The 22927-nt window shown below is 40.1% G+C and overlaps 1 protein-coding gene across 8 annotated transcripts in view; it reads left to right on the top strand.

The window, feature by feature from the left end:
* Positions 1–22927, top strand: part of LOC124375844 (NLR family CARD domain-containing protein 3-like) — a 63122-nt gene that overhangs the window by 35969 nt on the left and 4226 nt on the right. For 7 of the 8 annotated variants that reach the window (XM_046834515.1, XM_046834517.1, XM_046834514.1 and 4 more), the window contains 5 exons: positions 6065–6238; positions 7677–7850; positions 8523–8696; positions 12909–13081; positions 16444–16580. In XM_046834515.1, the coding sequence (XP_046690471.1) occupies positions 6065–6238; positions 7677–7850; positions 8523–8696; positions 12909–13080 (694 nt within the window). In that variant the 3' untranslated portion in view covers position 13081; positions 16444–16580. Of the gene's footprint in view, positions 1–6064; positions 6239–7676; positions 7851–8522; positions 8697–12908; positions 13082–16443; positions 16618–18994; positions 19169–22927 lie in introns of those variants that run through there. The other variant, XM_046834520.1, reaches the window with a different exon arrangement.

Below are 22927 nucleotides of genomic sequence, written 5' to 3'. Positions count from 1 at the left end.
CCAGAAGAAAACCATCTCTGCAGCATTCACCAATCAGAAGGCAAATGACAGCCTGCCTGGAGTTTGGCAAAAGGCAGCTAAAGGACTCTCAGACCATGATGAATACAGTTCTCTGGTCTGTTAAAACAAAGATTGAATTCTTTTCCTTGAATGCCAATTGTCATGTCTGGAGGAAACCAGGCACTGCTCATCACCTGGCCAATATAATCCCTACAGTGAAGCATGGTGTTGGCAGCATCATGCTGTGGGAATGTTGCTGTGGGGATGAACTGGGAGACTAGTCAGGATTGAGGGAAAGATGAATACAGCAATGTACAGAGACATCCAGGATGAAACCTGCTCCAGAGCACTTTGGTCCTCAGACTGGGGTGACGGTTCATTTTCCAACAAGATAACAACCCTAAGCGCACAGCCAAGATAACAAAGGAGTGGTTACAGGTCGACTCTGTGCATGTCCTTGAGTGGTTTAGCCAGAGCCTAGACTTGAACCTGATTGACATCTCTGGAGAGATGTGAAAATGTCTGTGGCCTTTAAAACTGATAGAAAGGCTCTGCAAAGAAAATGGGAGAAACTGCCCAAAAATAGGTGCCAAGCTTGTAGCATCAAATCTAAAAAGACTTCAATTGGTGCCAAAGGAGCTTTAACAGTATTGAGCAAAGTATTGAGCAAAATATAAAAATATATTTACACTGGCGATCAAAATTAGACAACAGTTTATAAACAATTGAACTATTCTGAAATAATGTCATCTTCACTGCTCAACAGTTGAAGGAGTTTTTGTCCTGTCTATACCATACTACCAGAACACCTTTTTCACAAAATAACTAAGGCATTTAAAAAAAAACATTATTTTGTTGCAAACACACTGATCAAAATTAGAGAACACTTTCAGATACCTCCCAGTTCAGTTCAATTAAATTCAATTCATTTTTATTTGTATAGCGCTTCTAACAATGAACATTGTCTCAAAGCAGCTTTACACAGATAATGTGGTGATTAAACGTAAATATGTTCTTTGTAAGTAAGGTTGTCCATGATGAGCAACTGTGGCAAGGAAAAAACTCCCCGAGATGGCATAAGGAAGAAACCTTGAGAGGAACCAGACTCAAGAGGGAACCCATCATCATCTGGGTTGCACCGAATGTCCATTTGAAGCAGATATACAATGTTGCGGGGTACAGTGATGATGATCAAAAGCGAACTGTATTCCTGAGTCAGTGTAGCAGACTGTTGACATAAACTACAGCCCAATCCATCCTCAAAGCACCCGTTCTACTCCGGAATTACATGGAACCACCCAAGGTGTTGATGAGAGACCGTCCCAAGCTGCACAGAAGTGTGAAGATCCATGGAGGGGAGAGGGGCAGGAACAGTGGTCACTGGAGCCTCAGGAGCATGTTTAACGAGAGAGAGAGAGAGAGAGAGAGAGAGAGAGAGAGAAAAGGGTGACAGAAAGAGAAGCTATGGATTATTAAGTGTCTCTATTGGTGTATGAAGTTAATGTCACTGTGCAGTTTGGACTCCGGCAAGACTCGCTATGGCAGCATAACTAAAAGGGAGAACCAGAAGGTAACACAGACATGAGGGATCTCTGGGATAAGAGACGACCCACCACACCACCGTCAACCCGAGTGAATGTGTGAATGTGAGGGGACGACAGCATACAAATATACCAGTTCACCAAACACTCTATATCCATGTTCCCTCCAGATCTGAGCCTTTACCTAAGAAAATCTACTGATAAAAGGCTTGACTAAATAAATACGTTTTCAACCTCGACTTGAACACTGAGACTGTGTCTGAGTCCCGAACACTGGTTGGAAGGCTGTTTCATAACTGTGGGGCTTTATACGAGAAAGATCTGTCCCCTGCTGTAGTCTTCATTATTTGAGGAACCAACAGATAGCCAGCACCTTTTGATCTAAGTAGGCGTGGAGGATCATACTGGTACAGAAGTTCACTCAGATACTGCGGTGCGAGACCGTTAAGTGCTTTATACGTCAGCAGTAGTATTTTATAATCAATGCGAGATTTAATTGGGAGCCAGTGTAGACTGATTAAAACAGGGGTGATGTGGTCATATTTCCTAGATCTAGTGAGGACTCTTGCTGCTGCATTCTGAACTAACTGAAGCTTATTTCTGCACTTACTCACACACCCAGACAGTAAAGCGTTACAGTAGTCTAATCTAGAAGTAACAAAAGCATGAACTAGTTTTTCTGCATCCTGTAACGACATCATATTTCTAATTTTAGCAATATTTCTAAGGTGAAAGAAGGCGATCCTGTTGATATTATTCACGTGAGACTCAAAGGAAAGACTCGGGTCATTAATCACACCAAGGTCTTTGACAGCCGTACACACTGAAACAGAAACACAATCCAGAGATGCTACGTAATCGGAAAGTTTGCTTCTAGCTGCATGTGGTCCTAGTAAAAGTACTTCCGTCTTATCTGAGTTGAGCAGAAGAAAGTTATTAAGCATCCACTGTCTAATGTCCTTTACACACTTCTCAACATTGTTAAGCTGATCTCTCTCATCTGGCTTTGCTGAAATATACAGCTGTGTGTCATCAACATAGCAATGGAAGCGAATCCCATGTTTATGAATGATTTCACCAAGAGGCAACATATATAAAAAGAAAAGCAGTGGGCCTAAGACAGATCTTTGAGGAATACCAAACTTTACCTCATAGAGAGTGGAGAACTCACCATTTACATCAACAAACTGATAGCGATCAGTCAAATAAGACCTGAGCCAAGAGAGAGCTGTTCCCTTTATTCCAACAACGTTCTCAAGTCTAGCAAGTAGTATAGTGTGATCAATGGTGTCAAAAGCTGCACTAAGGTCGAGCAAAACAAGTAAGGAGACAAAACCCTGATCAGAGGCCAATAACAGGTCATTTACCACCTTAACTAGCGCCGTCTCTGTGCTATGATGAGGCTGAAATCCTGACTGATACATTTCAAAAATGTTATTCCTCAGTAGATGTGAGCAGACCTGCTGTGCTACAACCTTTTCTAAAATTTTGGATATAAAGGAGAGATTTGATATTGGTCTGTAGTTGGACAGCTGACATGGGTCAAGGTCAGGTTTCTTAATAAGGGGGTGGATAACTGCCAGTTTGAAGGATTTTGGTACATAACCAGTGCTAATGGAAGAGTTTATTATTCTTAAAACAGGTTCAATTCGAGAATGCAGGTTGATGATTTTGATGAGGAAATTAATTAGTTATTGGTGTTAATCTGGCACCTAGTGCTAATTTCCTTGATTATCTGTCAACCCCTATTTAACTGGCAGCCTAACTTCCAGTTTCACTGACTCTGCAAGATGGTTGGCCGTTCTAAAGTGAAGGCCAAAGGGATGACCCTATCAGCCATAGCAAGACAAGTTGGTCGTTCCAAATCTGTGATTTCAAGAACATTAAATCTTTACAACATCACAAACTCATTCAAGTCCGCCAAGAAGGCTGGTCGTCCACGGAAGACAAATACAAGAGAGGACAGGATACTGCAGAGGATCTCAATGGGCAATCGTTTCCACACTGCAGCTGGAATTGCTCACCAGTTCAGCGCTGAACAGGGTAAGGATCTGTCTCGTCATACAGTGTCTCGACGTTTAAGAGCATTTGGACTGAAAGCCACTCTGCAGTGACCAAACCTCTCATTAGCAGAAAGAATCAAAAGGCTAGACTAAGCTTTGCTGAGGAGCATGTTTTGTGGACAGATGAGAACTAGTCCAAAGTTCACTTCAGTGATGAAAGCAAGTTTAATCTATTTGGGTCCGATGGGAAACATTATGTTCGGCGACAAACTGGAGAAAGACTGAACCCAAAGTGTGTAAAGAAGTCAGTGAAAAGTGGAGGAGGAAGTGTCATGGTTTGGGGCATGTTTTCTGCAGCAGGAGTTGGGCCTCTTATACAGCTACATGGCAGAGTGAATGCAAATGTTTATCAGAACCTTCTTCAACAACATATGGTTCCTTCCTCGTTCATCACCCAATCAGCCCGCAGTGTTCATGCAGGACAACGCTCATGCATGTCACACAGCAAAACGGGTAAAGCAGTTCCTTGAAACTGAAAACATTGAAATAATGACATGGCCTGCCCAGAGTCCTGATCTCAACCCAATAGAGAACCTCTGGAAAATCCTTGGCGACAAAGTTATGGCCAAGAAACCCACTACAGTCACCAAACTGTGGAGGAGACTGGAAGAAGAGTGGACCAAAATTGCACCAGAGCAGTGTGAGAGACTAGTGCTGTCCTGTGGCTGCAGATGTGCTGAAGTCATTCAGAGCAGAGGCCTGTACACTTCCTACTAATTGCTGACTGTTGTAACCTTCAGAACATTTTGTTGTAATCTTTTTCCATGCTACAGTCATTATTGTTCTCTAATTTTGATCAGTGTGTTTTCTGCAAAATAATGTCTTTTTTTAAATGCCTTAGTTATTTTGTGGAAAAGGTGTTCTGGTAGCATGGTATAGACAGGACAAAAACTCCTTCAACTGTTGAGCAGTGAAGATGACATTATTTCAGAATTGTTTAATTGCTTATAAATTGTTCTCTAATTTTGATCTCCAGTGTAAATTTATATATATATATATATATATATATATATATATATATATATATATATATATATATATATATATATATATGTATGTGTGTGTGTGTGTGTGTGTGTGTGTGTGTGTGTGTGTGTGTGTGTGTAAATTTGCAACGATTTCAAGATTTAAGTGTTGTGAATACTTTCCAGATGCACTGAATCTGGGCAGATTCTAGGTTGGCAGCCACACCCTCTTGATAACAGGGGGGCTCTGCACTGGCAGTTGTTCTGTCTTTGATGCTGCGTGGAAAGGTTTGCATTGAGTTTTGTTCCAGGTGATAGAACAATGTTGGAACTGTTCGGTAGAGGGAACCCAGTTCTTGGGCTCATGAGCAGGAAACGTTGGAGGCACATACTTGAACTGGGACTCACAAGGGGACGTGCCCAGGGCAGAGAAGCTTTGAGTGTTGTCAACATACTTGGCCTACATGACCAGAAAGAGGGGTTTTGGTGGCCATCAATGTCAGGGTGGTTATTCAGTACTGGTTCAACCCTTTGGCCATTGGACTCACTGTACTTTATAACAGTCAAGAGTTGTACTGTTGTTCACAATAGTCGAGAGAAGTTGCCCCGAAACCATTAGGAGAACTGAGAGCCGTGATAAGTCTCTGTGTTCTGTAAAATGCCACAGACTCAAAATACATGGTAGAACAGAATAACTTCCTTAGCTGTAGGCAGTTTGGGTAGAGGAATCAGCTAAAAGCCTTAGAGAATCTGTTTACTAATACTAGAATGCTAGTGTTACTTTGGGAAGGTAGAAGTCACATGATAAAGTCCATGAAGAGATGTGACTAATGCCAATGAGTGATGGCCAGGCTAGGGTGGATTACATGGGACCTTTGCTTAAGGGGCAGTCCACCACAAAAGTTTTGACATCCTTTGTAATAGTTGTCCACTAAAAGTGAACAACTACCAGTGGAGTGGCTCTATTCAAGAACCTGGAAACAGATTTTTAACAACCTCCTTCTCTTGGGTATGAGCTTGTCTTATCACCACCTTGGCATTGGAGATAATGGGTGCTACAGGCTTTTTGTGGGTGGTGAGCAAAAATACTCAGGCCACAATATTAGGCTTGAAATACTTAAGGCCTGGGCACTAAAAGAGGACAAACTAGAATAAACTAAAGAACAGGAAACATCCAGCACAGCAGGGATTGAGCTGTTTGGCTTGCAGGATGTACTCTAGGTTCTAGTGGTTGATGAACACTAGAAATGTGTGCCGAGCCCCCTCAAGCTGATGACTCCACTCCACTCTTTCAGCTCCAGATCTGCTTTAATTATTATTATTATCAAACACACAATGTCTTATACTCAATAAATAGAATTTTATTATTACATTTTGGATCTCATTTAATAAATTATTAAGATTCTGTATTTTGTAGTGACTAAAGGTCCTGCCTAAATGATCTGTGTTTTCTTTTAACTGAGAGCATAAAGAGTGTGTCATTGCTTTTTTGCAGGTTGTGTGATTGTGATGTTTCAAATAAAGACTGCGGTGTTCTGACTTCAGCTCTGAGATCAAACCCCTCATACATGAGAGAACTGGATCTGTCTAATAATAAACTCGGAGACTCAGGAGTGAAGCGTTTCTCTGCTGTACTGGCAAATCCTAAATGTAAACTGGAGACGCTGAGGTAAGATCATCTCTCTGAGAGTCACCTGCCCTGCTCCTCAATAAGACACATTCTCCAATAGTTCAAGTTTAGTTGTGTTTTAAACCTTTATTTGATATTTCTGATTTCTTAAAAACAGTAATCACAACATTTTCCCTTGCAACACTCCCAGTAACAAAAAAACTAAAAATAATCTTTGAAATACAGTTTAATAGATGTAGTTCTATAAAAAAGAAAATTATTTATTTGCAAAAATATAATAATTTTCAGAGCATTAGACATGTCAGTTGACATCCTGGGGTTTAAACGTCCTACATTTAGAACAGAACATCCTGTTATGATATTGTATGTATATCAGTTTGTATAATACACAACTCAATGTTGAGTTCTTTTGGTGGTTCTCTGTGGTGAGTAAGTGAGCTTTTGCATCATTAATTACAAGGATTTTGGAAGGTGAGAAGATGCCTGAGGAATGAAGAAGGAGTTTGCTGTTACCGATCTTTAAGAATAAGTTAGATCTGCAGACCTGCAGTAACTACAGGGGAATAAAGTTGATCAGTCACACTATGAAGTTATGGAAAAGAGTAGTGGAAGCCAGGCTCAGAGAAGAGGTGACCATCTGTGAGCAACAGTATGATTTCATGTCAAGGAAGAGCACCAGAGACGCGTTATTTTCTTTGAATTTTGATGGAGAAGTATAGAGAAGGTCAGAAGGAGCTGCATTGTGTGTTTGTGGATTTAGAGAAAGCATTCAACAGGGTGGAGAGAGGAGTTGTGGTGTTGTATGAGGAAGTCTGGTGTGTTAAAAGTATGTGAGGGTGGTGCAGGACATGTATGAGGACAGTGTGACAGCAGTGAAGTGTGCAGTAGGAACAACAGACTGGTTCAAGGTGGAGGTTGGACTGCATCAAGAATCAGCTCTGAGCCCTTTCCTGTTTGCAGTGGTGATGAACAGGTTGAAGGACGAGGTCAGACAGGAGTCTCCATGGACTATTATGTTTGTGGATGATATTGTTATTTGTGGTGAGAGTAGAGAGCAGGTTGAGAAGAGCCTGGAGAGGTGGAGGTACACGCTGGAGAGAAGGGGAATGAAAGTCAGTAGGAGTAAGACAGAGTATATGTGTGTGAATGAGAGGGAGGGCAGTGGAGGGGTGCGGTTGCAGAGAGAAGAGGTGGAGAAGGTGGAGGAGTGCAAAGTAATGGAGAGTGTGTTAGAGAAGTGAGGAAATACATGCAGGTAGTTGGTGTGAAAGAGGCAGATCTAGAGGACATGGGGGGGTATGGAGATGGATGATCCGCTGTGGCGACCCCTAATGGGAGAAGCTCAAAGAAGAAGAAGGAGAAGATTATGTATTTTCCAGTGAAACACCACAGTAAACCTTTAATGAAAAGTTCCTGCTGAACTGATCCATGTATCTTGAACTAAGAGAATGAAAAGTGTGTCATTGTCTCTTTGCAGGTTGTGTGGTTGTGGTGTCTCAGATGAAGGTTGTGCTGCTCTGACTTTAGCTCTGAAATCAAACCCCTCACACCTGAGAGAACTGGATCTGTCTGAGAATAAACTTGGACCCTCTAGTGTGACGCATCTCTTTGCTGTACTGGAGAATCTTCACTGTAACCTGCAGACACTGAGGTAAGTTCATCTTTCTGAATCACATGAAAATAATCTGATCAAAAGATTTTCTTTTGTTAGTTTTCTGCATATTATATGATGTTGCTGATCTTGGCTTGTCTCAGAACTGGAACTGGAAAAAGAGTATTTATGATTAACATTTTTAGCCATGGCATTAAAAAAAGTTAATTACAACTTAATCAAAGCTGAAAATGTCCTTTAAAAAATGTAAGGGTTCTAAACACAGCAAATGTACAAATTTGTACTGCAACAATTAATTATAGGAGGAAAAGTTCATACACACTCTTGTACATATCTGTGGTGTGCATTTCCATTAATTTGTGTATTAATGTAGCTAAATAAAGCTATTTTGGTTTAATTGTTGTTTTTTGCTGCAGAGATTACTCAAAATTTGCAGTAAAGATCAGCAAATAAATTCTCACTTGGACCAGCTAAATGTGTTCACAATGTAAATGCATGTATCATATATTTAAAGGAATGTGACTATTAAGGAAAATGACTGCCCTTTGTTAACTCTGTGAAGACAGAAATACATAGGCACTCACCCACCTACCATGCCTCCTCCACACACCTCTTAAACACAACGTTATTCATGATTAAAATTTTGTAAACGTTCCTGCTGAACTGATCTGTGTGGCCTTGAGAGTGAATAATGTAATTGCTTCTCTGAAGGTTGAGTGATTGTGAGATCTCAAATGAAGGCTGTGCAACTCTGACTTCAGCTCTGAGATCAAACCCCTCACACCTCAGAGAACTGGATCTGTCAAGGAATAACATCAGAAACTCAGGAGTTAAGAATCTCTCTGCTGTACTGGAGAATCCTCAATGTAAACTGGAGATACTGAGGTAAGATCATCTCCCTGAGAGTCACATGACTTTCTTTAAAAAATAAAGACTGAAGATAAGCTTAGAAATAAATGGGGGTTCTAAAGATAGAGAACAGGTACTTCTTTGTATTGCAATCATTGTTCATAGTTCAATTTTGTGAACTTGATATACGTATTCTCACTGCGCATACACTATATTGCCAAAAGTATTGGGTCACCTGGTCATAAGTACAGTATGTCCTTTTTGAGCATCCCATTCCACATTTCGTCCCAATTTGCTTCACTCTTCTGGGAAGATGTTCCACTAGATTCTGGAGTGTGCTTATGGATATTTGTGTTCATCAGACACAAGGGTGTTATGAAAGGCAGGTAGTGATGTAGGTGAGGAGACCTGGGGTGCAGTCAGCGTTCACATTCATCCCAAAGGTGTTCAGTAGAGATGAGATCAGAGCTCTATAGCAGGAGATCTTCCACTCCAAAGCATGTGAACCAGATCTTCAAGGAGCTCACTTTGTGCACAGGGGCATCACCATGCTGGAGCCGGTTTGGGTTTCCAAGTTCAAGTGAATGCAAAATGTTATTAAAGCACATCTAAAGACGTCCTGTACAATTGAGTTCCTCCAGATTTGTGGTAACAGTTTGGAAAAGAACCACATACAGCAGGAAAGGGCAGGTGTCCCAATATAGTGAATTATAGTGTAGTATATTAACATAGTTAAATAAGGCTACACCTTGGTGATGGCTGATTTATTGCTGCAGAAATTATTTAGATTATTATTTAACTTTGCAGTTAAAACCAGCAACATGTCAATTAATGGAAATTTTGATTCATTTGAAATATTACACTGAGCATTAGAGAGACAAAGAACAGACTGTTAGACTTATGTTTGCACCTTTCTTTACCATACCATTGGAAAAGAGTTGTATTAATTGGTACATAACCAAAATATTCTGTGAAGAAAAGGGGTGAATGGTGATTGGCCTCAGACAGCATGGAAATCTCTTTAACATTAGAGTAAATTGTGAAAAATTTCAGGTAATATTCTAAAAATTCAAACATTAGAAGAGAATTAAGATAACAGACAACAAATAACAAACTGCAGCCATAATCTGCAGTTTCACAGGAAAAAAAAACTGTCACATATTCTTCAAAATATGACCGCATGTGGTCTTTATGAAAATAGAAATATGTAGAATTTATTTCTCTCTCAAACACAAATATACATACCAGTAGTAGGCCATGTATTTCACCCCAAGGCCTTCAGTGTGTCCCACCTTAATCAATCCACCTCTTAATACCATCATTATGTCATCACGGCTGAAGAAACCATGAGTATTATAGTGAAGTGCAGTAGATCAGAGCGCTGCATCACACACAGGATCTCATACAGTCAGAATGAACATCATCACTAAAGCAACAAACCCAATGATCACAATTCAACACATCTCCTTACACTGGAGCCGCAACTGCACCTCCACATACATCATCTTTAGCAGAAGCATCGATATTCACCTCATCACATCACTCCACGGTTTCCATGCTTGTTTGTGCATTTTTTCTGTACATTGGATTTGAAATAAATGCAAATTGTGTGTTTTTTTTGATAATTCTATGGGAAAGAAAACACAGAAGTATGAATGGTTCATGAAAAAGCTTAACAACTCTTTTGAACTGTTTTGGCCGACCTTTCCACATGATGTCCAGCTTTTCTTGAAGAATCCATCTTGTAAATGTCCTTGTAAATGTATCTGTGACCAAATCCAATTCTTCTCTTATGTCAGCCATTCTTCTTCTTCTTTTTCTTTTGGCTTCTCCAATTAGGGGGTGCCACAGCAGATCATCCGTCTCCATACCCCTCTGTCCTCCACATCTGCCTCTTTTAAAACAACTACCTCCATGTTTTCCCTCACCACATCCATAAACCTACTCCTTGGTCTTTACTCTTTTCCTCCTCCTTGGTCTTCCTCTTTTCCTCCTTCCTGGTGTCTCCATCCTCAGCATTCTCCTACTGATATACCCCATGTCCCTCCTCTGCACATGTCCAAACCATCTCAATCTCACCTCCCTCTCCTTGTCTTCAAAACATCCTACATGCGCTGTCCCTCTAATAAACTAATTTCTAATCCTGTCCATCGTCGTCACTCCCAATGAACATCTCATTATCTTCAGCTCTGCTACCTCCAGCTCCACCTTCTGTCTTTTACTCAATGCCACTGTCTCTAAACCATACAACATCTCAGGTCTCACCACAGTCCTATAAACTTTCCCTTTCACTCTCACAGATACTCTGCTATCACAAATCACTCCTGCTATCACTCTTCTCCACCCACTTCACCCTGCCTGCACTCTTTTCTTCACTTCTCTAACACACTCTCCATTACTTTGCACCGTTGTTCCCAGGTACCTGAACTCCTCCACCGTCTCCACCTCTTCTCCCTGCAACCGCACCCCTCCACTGCCCTCCCTCTCATTCACACACATGTACTCTGTCTTACTCCTACTGACTTTCATTCCCCTTCTCTCCAGCGTGTACCTCCACCTCTCCAGGTTCTTCTCAACCTGATCCCTACTCTCACCACAAATAACAATATCATCCGCAAACATCATAGTCCTTGGAGTTTCCTGTCTGACCTCGTCCTTCAACCTGTCCTTCACCACTGCAAACAAGAAAGTGCCACAACTCCTCCATCCTTTATTGCTCTAACTTGCAGCACATCCTTCCCAGCTCGGTTTCTCTGACTGGCCAATCGCTACAAATCCTTTTCTCCTCCCTTAGTGTCCAACTTCTCCTACAGCTCCTCATATGCCTTTTTCTTGGCTTTTGCCACATTCCTCTTCACCTGCTGCTGCATCTCCTTGTTCTCCTGCCTACTTTTCTCATCACTCTGTCGATCCCAATTCTGTTTCTCCAACCTCTTTCTCCTTCTGATCTCCTGCACTTCCTCATTCCACCACCATGTCTCTTTAATCTTCCTTTCTATTTCCAGATGTTACACCAAGAACCTTTCTAACTGTCTCCCTGATCACTTCTGCAGTAGTTTCCACAATCATCCAGAACCTCTTCACCACCACCGAGCCCCTGTCTGACCTCTTCCCTGAATCTCTCACTACAGTCTTTCTTCTTCAGTTTCCACCATCTTATTCTTCTTTCAGTCCTCACTCTCCTCCTCTTCTTCACCTCCAAAACCATCCTACAGACCACCATCCGATGCTGTCTAGCTACACTGTCCCCCGCCAACACCTTACAGTCTCCAATCTCCTTCAGGTTGCATCTCCTACATAGAACATAATCCACCTGTGTGCACCTTCCTCCACTCTTATATATCACCCTATGATCCTCCTTCTTCTTAAAATACGTGTTCACCACTGCCATTTCCATCATTTTAGCAAAATCTACCACCATCTGCTCTTCCACATTCCTCTCCTTAAGACCATACCTACCATCACCTCCTCATCACCTCTGTTCCCTTCACCTACATGCCCATTAAAGTCTGCCCCAATCACCAATCTTACATTCCTAGGTTCACCTTCTACCACTTCATCTAACTCACTCCAGAATCTTTCCTTCTCCTCCATCTCACAATCCACTTGTGGAGCATAAGCACTGATGACATTTATCATCATCTCTTCAACTTCCAGCTTCACGTTCATCATCCTATCAGAAACTCTCTTCACCTCCACTACACTCTTACTGTACTCTTCCTTTAGAATCCCCCCTACACCATTTCTCTTTCCACCCACACCATGATAGAACAGTTTAAACACCTCCAATGTTCCTGCTCTTTCTCCCTTTCCACTTGGTCTCCTGAACACACAACATATCTACCTTTCTCCTCTCCATCATATCAGCTCCCTCTCTCCCTTTACCAGTCATTTAAAGTACCAACCAGAACCTCCACTCTCCTCCACTTCTCCTTTCCCTGCTGTCTCTGTAGACGTTTTCCTCCTCTCCTTCTCCTCCTCCTTCGGCCACCAGCCCAATTTCCTAATATGGAAAGAAAATTAAGTGAGAATGAACTTTTAATAAATACTTCAGGCTGGGACTACATAGGACAGCTATGTCTTTCTTTCTATTTATTATTGATATTTAGTTAATTATTCATAAAATGTTTTGCTGAGGGTCTGAATTCAATAGTGAATATACAATGCAATAATTGATATAAAGTTCCTTCAGAACTGAACTATGTGTTATGAATTGAGAGGATAAAGAGTGTGATTGTCTCTCTGCAGGTTGTGTGGTTGTGGTGTCTCAAATGAAGGCTGTGTTACTTTGGTGTCAGCTCTAATATCAAACCCATTACATCTGAGAGAACTGGATCTGTCTCGGATTAAACTCAGAGACACAGGATTGAAGTGTCTTTCTAATTTACTGAAAATGCTCACTGCAAACTGGAGGTACTGAGGTAAGATCATCTGTCTTAGATGTCTTATTAAGACACATACTCTAATATCGAGAATAAAGTTAAGGATTCTCCTTTCAGCTCAATTTTTTCTACAGCTTGATCTCCTGGTACTTTGTTCACGTAACTATTGTCTCTGTACTGATCCATCTGTCAATATGTCCCTCCACTCTTCCCTGATTTATGAACAAGTCCCTGAAATACTAGAAACTAATCTGCTTAGTGTTCTATATCATTCCATCTGGACCCAATTTTCAGCAAATCAAGAATTTATATTCAGCGGTGCTGATCTTTATACTGGCCACTCCACTATAAGCCACCTCAGAGCATGCTGGACATCACTACTTGATAAATTGATTTAATCCACGTCATCTGCAAATATTAACGATGCAACCAGAGATCACCAAAACAGAGGTCCCCTGGAAATTGACTTTACATTGAGATTTTGTGGATAAAAATCATTCTCAGAATTTATGACAACAGGGGTGCCCCCCCTGAATCACCACATTTGTGATATGAATCAAACATTTTCTAGGACCAATGGTCCATAATTATTGGTCCTTTAAAATAATACTTCTGAAACATGTTCCATGGGATCCAAAAACTTTTTTGACTTTAATTTGTCCTCTTCATGGTAAGCACATTACCACATTAGAAAACATATTACTACATATACTACACTTGCATCTGGCATTCACTAATGCTTGAACCCCACTGTTCAGTACCCTGGCATAGACCCAGGGAGGCTGAGATGTTCCAAGTTAGAACATACCCTCCAGGCTACCATCCAGACATTTCTTTACTCTGATTTCTCTGCTTGGCTCACTAGTGTTTGTGAGTTGCATCTGGAGTCCTACAAGCTAATTAAAACTGTAAGACCTATTTCTTTAAAACTTTGAGCTCTTTTTGCCCCTGTTACCATCAAGGCAAGCACTGACCACTTTACTGTCAGGATATAGGAAAATGCTAGTGACTGTGCTTCCGTGTTTCACCTCCAGATGCCACCAGTGAGCCCCTACTCCCTAAGCCCTACGCCCTAAGCAGAGCTTAGGGTTTACATCTTTAGCCCTGTGTTTTTAATTCCCCTCTTTTGTGTCTGTGATCATCAGCTTATTTAATTGGTTCTGTGAGATTTTTTGACATTGAGATTTTTGTGTCATGCCTGTTATTTCTTGACTCTGTGTGACCTTAATAATATAATTCTGAGGGACTTTGTTAGAGCACTTCCCTGTGGAGAGTCTCTATTTTTCTGCCTCAGTTTTATTTAAATTTCTCTTTATTGCTGGGTTTCCAAACCTGTGCTCTAAAAATATTTAGGTATTAATTTTGCTGCTTTCCTTGTGGTGCTTTCTGGACATTGTAAATAAAGAAATTAATTTATCAGCACTCTGGTCTCTGCACATGGGTTATAATACCTCCCTGTGGCGGACAGTTAGAGTGTCTCACTCGAGCGACTCGAGTTTAAACCAAGTTCATGGTGCTTTACAGTCACAGGTCTTTTCAGCTGCCTCGGTAATGAAGGCCCAGAACATTGCTAATTCCATCTCTATATAGGTGTATATGAATATATATGTTCTGCCTGGTGTACCCTGGTTACTGGTTTGGACTTTGGACTAACTTTTGGTTTGTGTTTTTCGGTTTTGCTCTAGTCTACTGTGTATTTTACCCCTGCCTGTTTCATTTATTAAAAATGTTTTCACATCTGTTGCATCCTGCATTTGGGTCCTTCCAGACTGCACTCTGATAGCTTAATCTGGCCCTGCCTCTTCCCTTTCCCTGACATTTACTGACAGCCAGAGGTGGCAAAAATACACACATCCTTCACTTAAGTAGAAGTGCAGATATTGATGTTTTAAAAGACTCTGGTAAAAATTCTGTAGAAGTTCTGACTATACTTTTTTACTCAAGTGAAAGTAAAGAAGTTTGGGCTCTGACATGTACTTAAGTAAAAAGTATTCTTTACTTCTACCTGTTTTAGTGTCACACTGGGAACTGAACCTAATATATTAACTGATTAAAATAATGTGATTAATCGAATGATTATCACGAGTTAACCCACGATTAATCACAACTTAATCACACATTTTTATCTGTTCTATATGTATCTTAAATTAATACTTTTCAAGTTTTTTTATACTGTAATTAACATTGGGATGGACAAAAAAATGTATGTTAATTAATCGTAAAACCAAATTTCTATTTTATTTTTCGTTGTTGTTGTTTTTTTTTATCTGAGTAAAGAAAGGACGTCGTGAATAAACATGTGTTGCCCTGAATGTTTTAATTTTGCCTCTTTTATATTTCTTTATTTATATCTTTAATAAATTGCATTGATCAATTTGCATTAACGCGTTAATTTTGACAGCCCTAATTAAAATATCAGTACAAAACGTTTTTCAAATTTTGTTCTCTAATGAATGTATCCAGGCTGAACATCCACTGAAAAGAACACGAGCAGAGAAAAGATGATGTTTAGGAATGCCTACGTCTGTGGTGTGTGAGAGACAGGAAATGATACACCAGCAGTAGATCAAAAAAGCTGCGCAATGAGAGAAAAAAGGTTGATAAGCTGAAAACGGCGCAATGAGAAGAAAAAATATTGACATTTCACTGAAGTAACGAGTCTGTTTTAAATATGTAAGAAGTAGAAAGTACAGATATTTGTGTAAAATTTGTCTGAAAAATAAAAAGCGAAGTAAAAATAATGATACCAGAAAAACCATCTTAATACAATAACATAGTATTTGTACTTCATTATCAATGTAAGCTTTTAAAGTACACAACAGGTAGAGTTCATCCGGAGGAGAAGACACTTTCATTTCTTAGTGTAAACTCTAACATATCAATTCCAAATTGGGGGGCTTTTGGTTCTCCACTCTTGCTTTGTTTCCTTTGCCAAAGGCAACTCCAGTGTGAAATAGTCCCTGTTCAAAAGTTTGGTTTCAGAGCCAGTGCTGTAGGTGGAGGTGTATATCTACACAGAATCTCTTCACCTACCAAACTAGTTTTGGCTCTTTTTCCATCGGAGTGGTTACATTTTATATTCCATTTTTTGTGCCTTTGAACGGTTTACCAAGGAGCTAACTTCATCTCTTGCAGGTGGTAAGGCAACAAATACATGAAATTGGTTTATATCATCAGGGTCCTGAACTCGAGGCACTTTTCACACATTATAAACACATAATACAATATATTTTTTATTCTATTCTATGCCTTTCACCTCAAAAGACATATTGTTGTTAACATTTGTATAAACTTCATTCATAGTAATATATAGTAAGTTAAAGCTGTTGTGACTACAGTAAAGAAGTTCATGATTATGTGTCTTAAGATGAGATTTTGAAGAATGTTTTTGCTTTATGTAGGTTATCTGGTTGTGATGTCTCAGATGAAGGCTGTGGTACTCTAAATTCAGCTCTCAGCTCAAACCCCTCACACCTGAGAGAACTGGATCTGTCTTGGAATAAAATCAGAGACTCAGGAGTGAAGTGTCTCTCTGCTGTACTGGAGAATCCTGACTGTTATCTGCAGACACTGAGGTAAGATCATCTCTCTGAGAGTCACATCACCTGCTCCTTAGTAAGACACATTCTCAAATTGTAAGACTGGTTTTGGTTTCAACATCTAATATCCTTAAGAGGAAAATAATTTCATTTCACTACATTATATATTTTTAGTTTTCTATCCACAATAATACTGTGTATTAATTGATTTGTTTGGATATCAACTAAAAAGTGTTTTTATAAATACAGGCTGTCGTCCTGTAGTCAGTTCTGCTGTATAATCAGTGCACAGAGGATTTGATAATTCACTGAATAACATCGGTACAATTTCCGACGGTAGAATCAGTCTTTATATTAAATATCTTCAGAGGAAAACAGGTTAGTAATCTGGTGCTGTCTGATAGTGGTAGCAAGGTAGTTCATTCTGTGCAAAGTCTTAGTAATAGTGACACATCAATGCACTGCACCAAGAGCATGACATAAAAACACTAAACATGTGAGATAAACTGGGGTCCATGGTCAGAAATGACATTCAGAGGGATTCCATGCAGATTGAATACAACTGATCAGAACATCAGAAGGTTTAGTGAGTTTACCAGTTTAAACTCAAGCAACCATTGCAGAACAACATCTAGGTACACAAAGACAAAGCTGTTGTAAGCCTTTAATGCTGCTGTAGCATTAGTGAGGTAGAAGAGCACAACCAAATATATGAAATGGTCAAAATGTGTGCTAAGGCTGTTTTATTAAGTTCTGATTAAAAATAAGACTTATTCAAGTCGAGCTAAGTGAAGTAGACCCAAGTATAGGGCTTGAATGCTGACTCAATTAGAGTTTAATTTAATCTTAATTTTAATGTAAATCAGTCCAGGGAAGTCAGCAAGGCAATAGAGGATGCTGAGGTGTTTTTTTGCCACAAGAATTCTTTGCTGAGGGTCAAAAAAAGGCCTGGGTTGTTTTATAAGCAATCTGATGGTGGTCTGTAGGATGGTTTTGAAGGTGAAGAAGACGAGGAGGAGATTGATTGTAGCGATTGTCCAGGCAGAGGAACCGAGCTGGGAAGGAGGTGCTGCAAGTTAGAGCAATAAAGGATGGAGATGGAAATGTGTTGACTAGTGAGGAGAGTGTGTTGAGAGGTGGAGGGAGTATTTTGAGCAGCTGATGAATGAGGAAAATGAGAGAGAGAGAGAAGGTTGGATGATGTGGAGATGGTGAAGCAGGAAGTGGATAGGATTAGTAAGGAGGAAGTGAGAGCAGCGATTAACAGGATGAAGAGTGGAAAGTCAGTAGGACCAGATGAAATACCGGTAGAAGCATGGAGATGTTTAGGAGAGATGCAGTGGAGTTTTTAACCAGATTGTTTAACAGGATTTTGGAAGGTGAGAAGATGCCTGAGGAATGGAGAAGGAGTGTGCTGGTACTGATCTTTAAGAATAAAGGAGATGTGCAGACCTGCAGTAACTACAGGAGAATAAGTTGATCAGTCACACCATGAAGTTTTGGGAAAGAGTGGTGGAAGCCAGGCTGAGAGAAGAGGTGACCATCTGTGAGCAGCAGTATGGTTTCATGCCGAGGAAGAGCACCACAGACGCATTATTTGCTTTGAGAATGTTGATGGAGAAGTATAGAGAAGGACAGAAGGAATTGCATTGTGTGTTTGTGGATTTAGAGAAAGTGTACGACAGGGTGGAGAGATGAGTTGTGGTATTGTATGAGGAAGTCTGGTGTGTCAGAGAACCTGTGAGACCTGAGATGATGTATGGATTAGAGACAGTGGCATTGAGTAAAAGACAGGAGGTGGAGCTGGAGGTAGCAGAGCTGAAGATGTTGAGATGTTCGTTGGGAGTGACGACGATGGACAGGATTAGAAATGAGTTTATTAGAGGGACAGCACATGTAGGATGTTTTGGAGACAAGGTCAGGGAGGTGAAATTGAGATGGTTTGGACATGTGCAGAGGAGGGACATGGGGTATATCAGTAGGAGAATGCTGAGGATGGAGCCACCAGGAAGGAGGAAAAGAGGAAGATCAAGGAGGAGGTTTATGGATGTGGTGAGGGAAGACATGCAGGTAGTTGGTTTGAAAGAGGCAGATGTAGAGGACAGGGGGGTATGGAGACGGATGATCTGCTGTGGCGCCCCCTAATGGGAGAAGCTGAAAGAAGAAGAATACAGATTGATTTAGACATAGTTAATTTAAAACAGTCCAAGACCCACTGGCATAAATATTAATTAAAAATATTAATTAAACAAAATGAATATTTGTTGAATGGCTAATATAAATGATGGAGCTTTGCTTTACTTGCCAACACGGATGAAGTAGCACTAGCCACATCTACTGTATTTAATGAAACATTTCATGCTGAACTTATTTGTTCTGAGAGAGTAAAGTGTGTGTCATTGTCTCTCTACAGGTTGTGTGATTGTGATGTGTCAGATGAAGGTTGTTCTGCTCTGACTTCAGCTCTGAGATCAAACCCCTCACACCTGAGAGAACTGGATCTGTCTAGGAATGAAACCAGAGACTCAGGAGTGAAGTGTCTCTCTGCTGTACTGGAGAATCCTCACTGTAAACTCAAGACACTGAGGTAAGATAAAGAAAAGAGCATCCTCTTAAGTATGAAACTTTTAGCATTCACAACATGTCGTAACATGAGTAGCTCATATTTGCCTATTTAATATTTATAACCATATAAACCCTCACCCAAAAACTTTTAAATCCAATTACTGTAGAAAGCCTATAGTTAGAATATGTAGTAGATCAGGATTATAGTTCCAAGTATTTGTCCAGTGTTTGCTCAGGATGCAGGGGTGTACAGTCTATACACTGACATGTCCAGTCTCTCAGTGTCCATGACAGATTTTTTCAATCCAGTTTTATGTGTAGAAATAGTTATCCTGTATCATCTATACTGAATGCTGGCATTTCACTGTCTAACACTACAGCATTCTCAGATTTTTAGGTTTTCTATTATTATTGCCATTTATTTAGAGTTTTTATCTTGCCCTTTTTTCCATATTTTCTCTGTTTTCTCCACTTTTATCAAGTTGCTTGACTCACTGTTTTGCATGAGTAAGCCAGCACCAGTGTAATAATTAGCATTAATACTTTTGTCAGGAATGTTTGCTGTGTTATTATCATTAGCATTACTGTTAGGCACAGCATTGTCCTCTTCTGCTCTCCTGCTGAATTTCCACACTCTGCTTGTGCTGTATCTTGGCCATGTTACCCCCTGAGCGCCTCAGACTTTTTATACCCAATGTTTCCACACTCAAACCCCTTAAAAGAGATCCAAGATAGCAGCACAGAAGTAGCACACAGTGTCAGAATAGTATTTATTTTTTAAACCCAAATGCCATATGGACATCAGAGCAACCAGCGTTATTGCATAACATTGCCCAACACTATTAGAATATAGAGATCACACACAAACCAACATACAGGATTACTTGCAGCTGAGGCTGGATGATCTCTGCTAGTTTTGTGAACCTGGCCTTCAAATCTTGGTGTCATCTGATGCCAGTGGCCAGGTTAGGGGGAAATAAAAAATGTTGCTTGAGGAAGTAGAAGTGCAGCCAGTGGGCTGGAGCTTGTTGTTAAAATCAAATCCGCAGGGAACTGGCTCTTTTATCCACTCTGATTTCCAATGTCTGCTCCCTAGACAATAAATTGGAATATATCTAACTCCAACAAGCTGCAAACATGAGTTTAGAGACTGTACGTTTTTTTTTTTTTTACTGCGACATCTTCATAGACAGAGTTTCTGATGACATCATTCAGCTAAATAGGCTACCACTGTTTCAGGCTGATAGAAATGCAACTTGTGTGTTTACATCAACATGGAATGGTGCAAGAACTCTGCTAGTTTCTAGGAATTGCTCCAAAATAGTGAAGTATGTAAGGCTATTGAGACTATAGACTGTGCAACCCCATTTCTAAAAAATTTAGGACACTGTAAATTGTAAGTAAAAACAGAAATTTGGATTTCTATTTGAAAACCATGGACACCACCTCCTTTTGACTAAAGAGGAAAGGGATCATCTGGCTTGTTATCAGCACTCAGTGCATTAGTGACTGTGGAATTGGCAGCTTGTACATTTGAAAAGGCTTCATAAACGCTGAACGCTACATATACAAGTTTCAGAGCAACGAATGCATCCATCCAGAAAATGTCTTTTTTTTTCATGGAATGTCTTGCATATTTGAGCAAAATAATGCTACCTGCTACCTGCAACTAGAATCATGTATTAGACACATATAGGACAACATTCCTCTCCCAAAACTTCAGGAACTGCTCTTCTCACCTCCCAGATGTATAAAATTTTATAAATTCTTAGTTTAAACATTTAACATTTTCTGTGTTCTATTGTGAATAAAATATGGGGTTATGGGATTTGCAAATCATTGCATTCTGTTTTATTTACATTTTACACAGTGTCTTAACTTATTTTGGAATTGGGATAATATGACAATTAGATGCAGTCTGTTTTATTTACCAGAAGAATTCACCCCTACTATTGTAATCTGAGTGTACATTTGCCCTTGCACTAATGCTACTGCAGAATTCACCCCATGATGGATTGTTTATTTTTTTTAACCACTTTAACTGTGCAAATCTCAAGTCACTGCTCTTTAAATTCTCTTTGCATGTAATTTGTAAATATCGGGGTTAAACTGCTAGATCCTCTTTTCACAAAGGTCCCTTGCTCATGCCGGGCAGATACCAGCCCCACCTTGGCTACTTAATCACATCTCTGTATGCTAATCTCAGCACATGGACAACTCATCAGATGCTCCAAACTGGTTCTGAAGCAGATGAGAACTTAGTCATCAGGAGCCATTTCAGGAGACTTTTTTGAGCATGCAAACACATCAATGATCAATGATCCCTGTCTCCAAAATCATCATTTCACACTCTAACCAGAAACAATAAATGATCTAAAACTCGGCTTTCAGAGCAGGCAACAAGAACAGCAAAGGCCAAACTGTCCTGGCCCATGGTAGAGGCAATGTGCACCCCCCTAAAAAATTCACAGCTACTTCCAGGACAGCAGCGACTCACATTGACAAGGCATCCAGGCTCCCTTCCAGATGTACTGAACAGCTTCCATGCTTGGCTTGAATAGCAGACATTGGAGGTTAACAACTCCTCCCAATGAACAGGTGCTGTGTTTTACCATACCTGATGTGAGGTATGGAAGGCTTCTTGTTAGATTTTTATCATGCCCAAACAAAACTTCTTGAAAAAAAATTATTGGAAAGGTTTTCCATACAATCTACGATACTCATGGTGGCTTTTCTGATCAGGGAAGAATCACACAGCACACTGAATGGAGCAATGTTCTTCTTCGGTTTATTGCAAGCAGCAGACAAGTATATATACATATTGGAAAGAAAGCCTGACCTAAAGCTGTTTCCTGTTTGGATAAGAAGACATACAAACAAAAAAATTGGGACACTGAACAAATTGTGAAGAAAAACAGAATGCAAGGCTGTGGAAGTTTTCAAATTTCAATATTTTATTTAGAATACAACATATATGGCATATCAAATGTTTAAACTGAGAAAATGTATAAATTTAAGGGAAAAATAGGTTGATTTTAAATTTTATGGCATCAACACATATAAAATGTTGGGACAAGGCCATGTTTACCACTGTGGCATCCCCTCTTCTATTTTATAACAATCTGCAAACATCTTGCTCAAGTTTAGAAATAGGTATATTGTTTCATTCTTGTCTAATACAGGCTTTTAGTTGCTTAACTGTCTCAGGTCTTCTTTGTCGCATCTTCCTCTTTATGATGCGCTAAATGTTTTCTATGGGTGAAAGATCTGGACTGCAGGCTGGTCATTTCAGTACCTGGATCCTTCTTCTACACAGCCATGATGATGTAATTGATGCAGTAAGTGGTCTGGTATTGTCATGTTGAAAAATGCAAGATCTTCCCTGAAAGAGACGATGTCTGGATGGGAGCATATGTTGTTCTAGAACTTAGATATACCTTTCAGCATTGATGGTGCAGTTCCAGATGTGTAAACTGCCCATGCCACACGCACTCATGCAACCCCCAGTCATGACGTCTGACCACAGAACAGTTTTCCACTTTGCCACAGTCAATTTTAAATGAGCCCTGGCCCAGAGAAAATGCCTATAGAGACCTATAGAATTTTAGCCGGCGACAGCAAATGGCACGGTGGATTGTGTTCACCGACAATGTTTTCTGAAAGTGTTCCTGAGCCCATGTTGTGATTTCCATTAGAGTAGCATTCCTGTATGTGATGCAGTGCCGTCTGAGGGCCCGAAGATCACGGGCATCCAGTATGGTTTTCCGGCCTTGACCCTTAT

Source organism: Silurus meridionalis, chromosome 22 (genome assembly GCF_014805685.1).
Source record: "Silurus meridionalis isolate SWU-2019-XX chromosome 22, ASM1480568v1, whole genome shotgun sequence".
Classification (NCBI taxonomy): Eukaryota; Metazoa; Chordata; class Actinopteri; order Siluriformes; family Siluridae; genus Silurus; species Silurus meridionalis.
Note: the sequence above shows the minus strand (reverse complement) of the source record. Positions and strands in the feature narration are given on the sequence as shown.